The 11056-nt window shown below is 51.6% G+C and overlaps 2 protein-coding genes across 5 annotated transcripts in view; one reads left to right on the top strand and one right to left on the bottom strand.

Moving 5' to 3' along the window:
- Nucleotides 1–1932: 1932 nt before the first annotated feature.
- hic1 (hypermethylated in cancer 1) lies at nt 1933–3682 on the top strand. Its single transcript, XM_038814769.1, has one exon. The coding sequence runs from the start codon at nt 1948–1950 to the stop codon at nt 3487–3489; it is 1542 nt and encodes a 513-aa protein (XP_038670697.1). The 5' UTR covers nt 1933–1947; the 3' UTR covers nt 3490–3682.
- Nucleotides 3683–5482: 1800 nt separating this feature from the next.
- smg6 (SMG6 nonsense mediated mRNA decay factor) overlaps nt 5483–11056 on the bottom strand; it is a 619962-nt gene continuing 614388 nt past the window's right edge. For all 4 annotated transcript variants that reach the window (XM_038814765.1, XM_038814766.1, XM_038814767.1 and 1 more), the window contains one exon: nt 5483–7208. In XM_038814765.1, coding sequence (XP_038670693.1) covers nt 7078–7208 — 131 coding nt within the window. In that variant the 3' untranslated portion in view covers nt 5483–7077. The remainder of the gene's footprint in view (nt 7209–11056) is intronic.

The following is an 11056-nucleotide window of genomic DNA, read 5'->3' as shown; positions in this document are numbered from 1 at the left end:
GGGCTGGGGAGGGGGTGAGGTTTGGGGTCCTGCTCCTGACAGTTGTCTCTGTGTTTAGGTGGTGAGGGAGATGGTGAGGGGGTTGGCGAGATGGTGAGGGGGTTGGGGGAGATGGTGAGGGGGTTGGAGAGATGGTGAGAGGGTTGGGGAGATGGTGAGGGGGTTGGGGAGATGGTGAGGGGGTTGGGGGAGATGGTGAGGGGGTTGGGGAGATGGTGAGTGGGTTGGGGAAATGGTGAGGGGGTTGGGGGAGATGGTGAGGGGGTTGGGGAGATGGTGAGGGGGTTGGGGAGATGGTGAGTGGGTTGGGGAGATGGTGAGGGGGTTGGGGAGATGGTGAGTGGGTTGGGGAGATGGTGAGGGGGTTGGGGAGATGGTGAGGGGGTTGGGGAGATGGTGAGGGGGTTGGGGACATGGTGAGGGGGTTGAGGAGATGGTGAGGGGTTGGGGGAGATGGTGAGGGGGTTGGGGGAGATGGTGAGGGGGTTGGGGACATGGTGAGGGGGTTGGGGAGATGGTGAGGCGGTTGGGGAGATGGTGAGGGGGTTGGGGGAGATGGTGAGGGGGTTGGGGACATGGTGAGGGGGTTGGGGAGATGGTGAGGCGGTTGGGGAGATGGTGAGGGGGTTGGCGAGATGGTGAGGGGGTTGAGGATATGGTGAGGGGTTGGGGGAGATGGTGAAGGGGTTGGGGAGATGGTGAGGGGGTTGGGGAAATGGTGAGGGGATTGGGGAAATGGTGAGGGGATTGGGGGAGATGGTGAGGGGGTTGGGGGAGATGGTGAGGGGGTTGGGGAGATGGTGAGGGGGTTGGGGAGATGGTGAGACGGCAAGGGGGTTGGGGAGGGGATTGGGGGTGAGGTTTGGGGAGAGATGAGGTTTGGGGAGGGGTGAGAGTTGGGGTGGGGGTTGAGGGTGAGGTTTGGGGTGAGGTTTGGGGGAAGGGTGAGATTTGGGGAGGGGGAAAGGGTTTGGGTGGGGAGGTTGAAGGCTGAGGGTTTGGGTGGGGGGGTGAGGGTTGGGGGGGGGTGTTGAGGTTTGGGGTGAGAATTGGGTTGAGGGAGGGGGTGAGGTCTGTGGAGAGGGTGAGGACTGGGGAGGGGGTTGGGGGGGGGTGAGGTCTGGGGAGGGGGTTTGGGTGGGGGGGGGGGTGAGGGTTACGAGGTGAGTGATAGTTGTGGGGGCTGAGGGAGGGGGTCAGGGTTTGGGGAGGGGGTGAGGATTTGGGTGGGGGAGGGTTAGGAGGTGGGTGATGGTTGTGGGGGTGAGGGTTTGGGTGGGGGGTGAGGGTTAGGGGGTGGGTGATGGTTGTGGGGGTTGAGGGAGGGGGTGGGTGATGGTTATGGGGTGAGGTCTGGGTTGGGGGTGAGGTTTGGGTTGGGGGGGAGGGTTTGGGTTGGGGTGATGGTTGTGGGGGTGAGGATTTGGGTGGGGGGAGAGGTCTGTGTGGGGGGAAGGTTTGGGGTGAGGGTTGTGGGGGTGAGGGTGAGGGTGGGGGTGAGGTCTGGGTTGGGGGTGATGGTTGTGGGGGTGATGGTTGTGGGGGAGGGTTTGGGTTGGGAGCTGAGGGTTTGGGTTGGGGGTGAGGGTTTGGGTGGGGGGGGGGTGAGGTCTGGGTTGGGGTGATGGTTGTTTGGGTAGGTGAAGTTTGGGTTGGGGGGTGAGGTCTGGGTTTGGGTGGGGGGTGTGGTCTGGGTTGGGAGCTGAGGGTTTGGGTTGGGGGTGAGGGTTTGGGTGGGGGGGTGAGGGTTTGGGTGGTGAGGGTTGGGGGTGAGGGTTTGGGTGGGGGGAGGGTTTGGGGTGAGGGTTGTGGGGGTGAGGGTGAGGGTTTGGGTGGGGGGTGAGGTCTGGGTTGGGGTGATGGTTGTTTGGGTGGGTGAAGTTTGGGTGGGGGGAGGTCTGACCCCCTGCCCCTCACTGACTGTGTGTTGTGTGTTTAGGTGAGGAGATGATGCCCATGGTGGATAGTATGGAGATGTGCGGCCATTCCAAGCAGCTGCTTGTGCAGCTGAACCGGCAGCGAACCAAAGGTTTCCTTTGCGATGTGATCATTGTGGTTCAGAACGCGCTGTTTCGGGCTCACAAGAACATCCTGGCGGCCAGCAGCGTGTACCTGAAGTCGCTGGTGGTTCACGATAACCTGGTGAACCTGGACCCGGACATGGTGAGCCCCGGGGTATTCCGGACCATCCTGGATTATATTTATACCGGGAGACTGAGTGAAGCTGAGCTGAATATTGGGGCTGTGTTAGCGGCAGCCAGTTACCTGCAGCTCCCGGATTTGGTGTCTGTCTGTAAGAAGAAGCTGAAGCGAAGCGGCTCCTACCTACATTTCCGCAGCGGATCTGTGGGGAAAGTGGGGAGGACAGTGAGGGTCTGTAGCCCCCTGACTCAGCCCCCATACCCCCGGCTACTCGAGCCCCCGGCTGCCCACACCATCAATACCCAGGCCGGGGAGCTGTACGCGCCGCTATCACAGGCCAGCCGGAGGCTTCCAGCCCAGGAACTGGGCCTCGACCTGTCCAAGCCCAGCCCCCGGAGCTGCTGTGTGCAGCCGGGGGAGGCAGAGTGCGGTCAGGGCAGCCCCCAGGCCAGCTCCCCAGGCCGGCTACTGACTAACGGGAGCTGCCTGCAGGAAGGGCCGCCCAGTAACCACCGGGCCCCCGAGGCCAGCCCTCCGGAGCTGCTGTCCAGGTGGCTGAAGCAGGAGCCACTCGGCCCCTTTGGGGAGGGCCAGCCCCGGGCCCCATTCCCCGCTGCCGCCTGCGAGGAGGCCGAGGATGAGAAGAGCAGCAGCGAGGAGAGCAGCAGTGAGGAAGCCGGGCTACCAGCCCCTCTGGATGGCTATCACTGCGGCCACCTGGGCTACCAGCCCGAGCACTTTGGCGACAACCTGTACGTGTGCATTCCCTGCGGGAAGGGCTTCCCTAACTCGGAGGGGCTGAATGCCCACGTGGAGAGCCACACAGAGGAGGACCTGCTGCATAAGGAGCTGGAACAGGGCAGCCCTGGGGTGGCAGAGCTGCTCAGGCCCTACCGCTGCTCCAGCTGTGAGAAATCTTACAAAGACCCAGCCACCCTCCGGCAACATGAGAAAACCCACTGGCTTAGCCGGCCTTACCCCTGCAGCATCTGCGGCAAGAAGTTCACCCAGAGGGGCACCATGACCCGCCACATGAGGAGCCACCTGGGCCTCAAGCCCTTTGCCTGTGAAGCGTGTGGCATGCGCTTCACCCGCCAGTACAGACTGACCGAGCACATGCGGATCCACTCTGGGGAGAAACCCTACCACTGCCACATCTGTGGGGGCAACTTCGCCCAGCAGCGGAACCTCATCAGCCACATGAAGATGCACACAGCCGACTGCAAACCAAAGATTGACTTTACTGATAATGTTTACCCTTTGCCAAATTGCTGGGCCAGCCCCCCTCACCCAAACTGCCAGGGCAGCCCCCCTCCCTCAGCCAGGAGAGAGCAGCACACATCCTAACTCAATCCTCCCATTTAACCAGTGACCCCTACTCACCCCCATAACCCCGGGGTGGGGGCGACGAGTGACCCTTACTCTCACTCTCTCCTCCCCCCCCCATAATCCCAGGGTTTGGGGGGGGGGGGGGACCAGTGACCCTTACTTTCTCTCCCCCCCATAATGAAAATGAAATGAAAATCACTTATTGTCACGAGTAGGCTTCAAAGAAGTTACTGTGAAAAGCCCCTAGTCGCCACATTCCAGCGCCTGTTCAGGGAGGCTGTTACAGGAATCGAACCGTGCTGCTGGCCTGCTTTCAAAGCCAGCGATTTAGCCCAGTGTGCTAAACAGCCCGGGGGGGGGGAGAGAGAGAACCAGTGACCCTTACTCCCTCTCTCCCCCCCCCCCACCCACCATAACCCCAGGGTGTGGGTGGGGGGGGGGGGGGAGAAGAGAGAACCAGTGACCCTTACTCCCCACCCCCCCCCCCATAACCCCAGGAGCCCTGAGGGGGTGGGGGGGGGGGGGCGGCGCGAGTGTACTGCTGCACTTCTCTGGGTTTAACCCCCCTCCGCAGTGATGGGGGAGGGGGGGTGGAGGGTAGGGAGGCTGTTCCTCTCCCCTCCCCCCTCTCAGGGGTCAGTCCCAGGAGTCAGAAATACAGCGACTCTCAGGTCAGAGCCGGTCAGACTGAGCAAGATCCCACAGTAATGGGGGGCCCGGGGGTGGGGGCAGGAGACTTGGAGGGGGGTTCCTGGGGACTGGGTTAGGAGACTTTGGGAGGGCGGGTATCCGGGGGGTCCTTGGGGCAGGGGGACAACGACTGTATCTCGCTCACTGTGAAACTGGGACATGTGCAGAGGGAGGAACCACTAGCCTGGCCCGGAGATTGGGTTGAGGGTTTGAATGGCTGACTGACCCCCACACTGTGAGTGTTGAACTGGACTCGAGGAGTGGACATTCCACCTCTTTCCCAGCAATTCAAACCATCAGCACTGAGTTCCCGGGGAATGGTGTTTTAATGGCTTTGATCAATTATTGTTTTCTAATTGTGTTTCTGAAGTTGATTTGTGTCATTTTGAAACTGTATCCCACAATATGAACCAGTTTGAATCCCCAACCGAGCAGATTGGGTGGTGCCCCCCTCCCACATCAATCTCAGGGGTTCTGTCCCGTCCTTATTGAAAACAGCCCAGGCACTGTAACTGAGACAATCAATAGTGACCCCACTAAAACGTTTCCTCACTCCAGCATAGTGTGGGTGGATTGACGGTGCCTCTGATTCCCAGTCAGTCTGAGTCAGGGTTAACTAGTCACATCTGTCACTTTAAAGACAAATTAATCTGTTAAATCAGACACAATGCCGATGCATTAAACAGAACGAGATAAAGTGTTACAAAGTGATACTGTGCTTGACAATCGGCCTGGAACTTTGCAGAGAGGTCAGACCACGTAACGGGTAAGAAATTGGTTCCTTAAAGCAATCACGGGATAAAGTTGGAGATTTTTGAACTTTCCTGGAATTAAATCACTTATTAAAATGCAGTATTTTAGCATGAGATGCGAATTGCCAGAAATGTTACTTTGTTTTTAGCAGGGATTTGTAAAGCTGGCCTATTTTGTACAGTCCTTTTGAAGGGGTGGGCAATGCATGCACAATATCGGCCTGTGTCCCTAGGAGAGGAACAGGAACCTAGCTGTAAATTCAGTGGAACCAAAGTCAGTCTGTACAGACACCCACCCAAATATTTTTTTTTACAAAAACAAATTTTAAAAAGCCAAAATACAATTCACATAACGTTGCAATACAAAAAAAAAAACAGTATTTTTATAAATTCTTTTTGCATTAAAAATGAATGTATTTATTGCATGTAATTGTACGGAAATCGGTCTGTATAAAGTGCTTCAGTGCATAGTGTTTCTATAATTGTATTTTTGTAAACGAACAAAACATTTTCACCGTGGAACTTGTTTCTATAAAACACCAACCAGCAATTAAAAAGTTACAGACATGTCTTTTCACCTCCGTTTTATTGGACTGGTAATTCCAGGAATACTGGTTGCTGTTAACACTGCAACTGTCTTCTACAAGGCAATGAATTTACATTACAGCCAGCAGAGCGGTCATCAGCTGCTTGCAGCACTGGACACACATTAGCTAACGGATGAGATATTGCAGAGCAACATAACATGCTAAATAATTTTATATGCACACACCTGCAAAATTAAATTGAACTCACTCCCACTGCACTAAAACTAAAAGCTTCCTCTACTCGATCAACACGAAATAAAACCAAATCGGGATACCTAGCTACCAATAACTCAAATCTAACTAGCTAAGAGAATTTAAAAAAAACCAATGAGAAACAAGTTCTGAAATGTCTAAAATAAACTAATTTTTGAAGTTGCTCCATAAAAGGAGCTGAATCCCCAGCATCAATACAGACTTTCCCAGCTAAAATATCACTGACTGGTGTGTTTAGTTCTTAACGTGGAGTAGCTGTCCCAGCTACTTGATAGCTTGGCAGCAATGTGGTATTAGGAGGCACCAGGTATCTCAATCATTGGTCCTGCAGTGTAACTGAACCCCGCTCTGGCCCTCCTCGAACTGGTATTTTGCAAGGCAGAATTATCTCCAACTCTCCCCAAATGCCAAAGGTCTTGGGCATCGAACAGCATGTGAAAGGGCAGCTCATTTGCTACCAGCTCACGTTGGAGCTGCTCATATAACACACACACTGCCTTGTGTCTGACTCACCAGATTAGAGTGCTAACACATAGAGAGATAGTAAACCTCACTTCAATAAAGTAGCCCTCCATTTTAATCTGGTATTCCACAATCCCCATCATGCAAAGCCCCAGTAGACTAAGAATACACTATCAACCTGATGATAGGTTGCTGCCAGAATCCTTTTATACAAGGCCAATTAAAAGCCACCTTTATCTGCAATAACTTGACTCTGACCCATAACAAGACCTTTAAAACTTGCCTTGATATAGGCTAACCTTACATGGAGGCCTTTTCTCAAGGCCACGTGAGACTTCTTTTATTGTAAATTATTTAAACTTACTTTCTGTGTGAAATTCCTCCTGCCAAAAAATTGACATCACAGAACCAGCAGCGAATCAAATCATCAATGCTTGCACTGCTCTTCCCCCTCCACTTTGTCTCTGATATGACAAGGATTCAGGGTGGAGGTGGGTTTACAGACATGTGCCAAGCAGAGTGGATCATTCCAACTCTGTCACAAAACAATCCACATGCTAATCAAAGAACTCCACCAGGGAAGGAGACCGTTCCTTCCACGGGTTAAAGAAGCTCCCTTTCACTAACCTGCATCTGGATGCTCACCCCTTTCACTGTAACCCACCTTGACTAGCTCACTCCTAAAAAGACCCATTGAGATGTCTCATCTCAAGATCTGTCTCTTCAGCCGAGTTGTTTGTTTTCTTGGTAACCAATCACAATCTTCTACTGCATATAGATTCTCGTCATTTCTTAATGTTAGCTTTTTAATGGAGGGGGTGGGTTGTCATTGTCGAGCTCTGGGGCTCGAGACGATGCTCACTGGAATCCAGAGGATGAGAGTTTCTCCTGGCTCCATCTCTTCATCCCACTTTAGCCCATTTCAGAAACACAGGGATGGCTCTAACAGGCACGTTGCGAGTCAAAGCCTTCACTCTCATATTCCGGTCATCGGTCAGCAATACAACATCGCGGCGCAGGCGAATGGGCTCATCTGGAGGGAAAGAAAACACTTGTCAGGTTAGCGAACCATGCTGGACGCACACCCTGAAAATACAGCCTGTCGAATAGGGACGAAACAGAAACATCTCTTAACAGTCTGTCTACAAAGTGCATTGTACAGTTTCTATAAGGTGCATTTGTCTGTGTTGTCCTGTAGTGTCTATAAGGTGCAATATGTTGTCCTGTACATTGTCTATAAGGTGCATTTGTCTGTGTTGTCCTGTAGTGTCTATAAGGTGCAATATGTTGTCCTGTACAGTGTCTAGAAGGTGCAATGTGTTCTCCTGTAGTGTCTATAAGGTGCACTGTATGCGTTATCCTGTACATTGTCTATAAGGTGCACTGTCTGTGCTGTCCTGTACAGTGTCTATAAGATGCACTGTCTGTGCTGTCCTGTACAGTGTCTATAAGGTGCACTGTATGCGTTATCCTGTACATTGTCTATAAGGTGCACTGTCTGTGCTGTCCTGTACAGTGTCTATAAGGTGCACTGTCTGTGCTGTCCTGTACAGTGTCTATAAGGTGCACTGTCTGTGCTATCCTGTACAGTGTCTATAAGGTGCACTGTCTGTGCTATCCTGTACAGTGTCTATAAGGTGCACTGACTGTTGTCCTGTACAGTGTCTATAAGGTGCACTGTCTGTGCTATCCTGTACAGTGTCTATAAGGTGCACTGTCTGTGCTATCCTGTACAGTGTCTATAAGGTGCACTGTCTGTGCTGTCCTGTACAGTGTCTATAAGGGGCACTGTCTGTGCTATCCTGTACAGTGTCTATAAGATGCACTGTCTGTGCTGTCCTGTACAGTGTCTATAAGGTGCACTGTCTGTGCTGTCCTGTACAGTGTCTATAAGGTGCACTGTCTGTGCTATCCTGTACAGTGTCTATAAGGGGCACTGTCTGTGCTATCCTGTACAGTGTCTATAAGGTGCACTGTCTGTGCTGTCCTGTACAGTGTCTATAAGGTGCACTGTCTGTGCTATCCTGTACAGTGTCTATAAGGGGCACTGTCTGTGCTATCCTGTACAGTGTCTATAAGGGGCACTGTCTGTGCTATCCTGTACAGTGTCTATAAGGGGCACTGTCTGTGCTATCCTGTACAGTGTCTATAAGGTGCACTGTCTGTGCTGTCCTGTACAGTGTCTATAAGGTGCACTGTCTGTGCTATCCTGTACAGTGTCTATAAGGTGCACTGTCTGTGCTATCCTGTACAGTGTCTATAAGGTGCACTGACTGTTGTCCTGTACAGTGTCTATAAGGTGCACTGTCTGTGTTGTCCTGTACAGTGTCTATAAGGTGCACTGTCTGTGCTATCCTGTACAGTGTCTATAAGGTGCACTGTCTGTGCTGTCCTGTACAGTGTCTATAAGGTGCACTGTCTGTGCTATCCTGTACAGTGTCTATAAGGTGCACTGTCTGTGCTGTCCTGTACAGTGTCTATAAGGTGCACTGTCTGTGCTATCCTGTACAGTGTCTATAAGGTGCACTGTCTGTGCTATCCTGTACAGTGTCTATAAGGTGCACTGTCTGTGCTATCCTGTACAGTGTCTATAAGGGGCACTGTCTGTGCTATCCTGTACAGTGTCTATAAGATGCACTGTCTGTGCTATCCTGTACAGTGTCTATAAGGTGCACTGTCTGTGCTATCCTGTACAGTGTCTATAAGGGGCACTGTCTGTGCTATCCTGTACAGTGTCTATAAGGTGCACTGTCTGTGCTATCCTGTACAGTGTCTATAAGGTGCACTGTCTGTGCTATCCTGTACAGTGTCTATAAGGTGCACTGTCTGTGCTATCCTGTACAGTGTCTATAAGGTGCACTGTCTGTGCTATCCTGTACAGTGTCTATAAGGTGCACTGTCTGTGCTGTCCTGTACAGTGTCTATAAGGTGCACTGTGCTATCCTGTACAGTGTCTATAAGGTGCACTGTCTGTGCTATCCTGTACAGTGTCTATAAGGTGCACTGTCTGTGCTATCCTGTACAGTGTCTATAAGGTGCACTGTCTGTGCTGTCCTGTACAGTGTCTATAAGGGGCACTGTCTGTGCTATCCTGTACAGTGTCTATAAGATGCACTGTCTGTGCTATCCTGTACAGTGTCTATAAGGTGCACTGTCTGTGCTATCCTGTACAGTGTCTATAAGGGGCACTGTCTGTGCTATCCTGTACAGTGTCTATAAGGTGCACTGTCTGTGCTATCCTGTACAGTGTCTATAAGGTGCACTGTCTGCTATCCTGTACAGTGTCTATAAGGTGCACTGTCTGCTATCCTGTACAGTGTCTATAAGGTGCACTGTCTGCTATCCTGTACAGTGTCTATAAGGTGCACTGTCTGTGCTGTCCTGTACAGTGTCTATAAGATGCACTGTCTGTGCTGTCCTGTACAGTGTCTATAAGGGGCACTGTCTGTGCTATCCTGTACAGTGTCTATAAGGTGCACTGTCTGTGCTGTCCTGTACAGTGTCTATAAGGTGCACTGTCTGTGCTATCCTGTACAGTGTCTATAAGGTGCACTGTCTGCTATCCTGTACAGTGTCTATAAGGTGCACTGTCTGTGCTATCCTGTACAGTGTCTATAAGGTGCACTGTCTGTGCTGTGCTGTACAGTGTCTATAAGGTGCACTGTCTGTGCTGTCCTGTACAGTGTCTATAAGGTGCACTGTCTGTGCTGTCCTGTACAGTGTCTATAAGGTGCACTGTCTGCTATCCTGTACAGTGTCTATAAGGTGCACTTTCTGCTATCCTGTACAGTGTCTATAAGGTGCACTGTCTGTGCTATCCTGTACAGTGTCTATAAGGTGCACTGTCTGTGCTGTCCTGTACAGTGTCTATAAGGTGCACTGTCTGTGCTATCCTGTACAGTGTCTATAAGGTGCACTGTCTGTGCTGTCCTGTACAGTGTCTATAAGGTGCACTGTCTGTGCTGTCCTGTACAGTGTCTATAAGGTGCACTGTCTGTGCTGTCCTGTACAGTGTCTATAAGGTGCACTGTCTGTGCTGTCCTGTACAGTGTCTATAAGGTGCACTGTCTGTGCTATCCTGTACAGTGTCTATAAGGGGCACTGTCTGCTATCCTGTACAGTGTCTATAAGGTGCACTGTCTGCTATCCTGTACAGTGTCTATAAGGTGCACTGTCTGTGCTGTCCTGTACAGTGTCTATAAGGTGCACTGTCTGTGCTATCCTGTACAGTGTCTATAAGGTGCACTGTCTGCTATCCTGTACAGTGTCTATAAGGTGCACTGTCTGCTATCCTGTACAGTGTCTATAAGGTGCACTGTCTGTGCTATCCTGTACAGTGTCTATAAGGTGCACTGTCTGTGCTACCCTGTACAGTGTCTATAAGGGGCACTGTCTGTGCTGTCCTGTACAGTGTCTATAAGGTGCACTGTCTGCTATCCTGTACAGTGTCTATAAGGTGCACTGTCTGCTATCCTGTACAGTGTCTATAAGGTGCACTGTCTGTGCTGTCCTGTACAGTGTCTATAAGGTGCACTGTCTGTGCTATCCTGTACAGTGTCTATAAGGTGCACTGTCTGCTATCCTGTACAGTGTCTATAAGGTGCACTGTCTGTGCTATCCTGTACAGTGTCTATAAGGTGCACTGTCTGCTATCCTGTACAGTGTCTATAAGGTGCACTGTCTGTGCTATCCTGTACAGTGTCTATAAGGGGCACTGTCTGTGCTGTCCTGTACAGTGTCTATAAGGGGCACTGTCTGTGCTGTCCTGTACAGTGTCTATAAGGTGCACTGTCTGTGCTATCCTGTACAGTGTCTATAAGGTGCACTGTCTGTGCTATCCTGTACAGTGTCTATAAGGTGCACTGACTGTGCTATCCTGTA

This window comes from Scyliorhinus canicula, chromosome 12 (genome assembly GCF_902713615.1).
Source record: "Scyliorhinus canicula chromosome 12, sScyCan1.1, whole genome shotgun sequence".
Lineage (NCBI taxonomy): Eukaryota > Metazoa > Chordata > Chondrichthyes > Carcharhiniformes > Scyliorhinidae > Scyliorhinus > Scyliorhinus canicula.
The sequence above is the reverse complement of the archived record's forward strand: the minus strand, read 5'-3'. Positions and strand labels throughout refer to the sequence as shown.

Excerpts from the sequence above, each read along its gene's own strand:
- hic1 (XM_038814769.1), top strand. The coding sequence starts at position 1,948 with ATGATGCCCATGGTGGATAGTATGGAGATGTGCGGCCATTCCAAGCAG.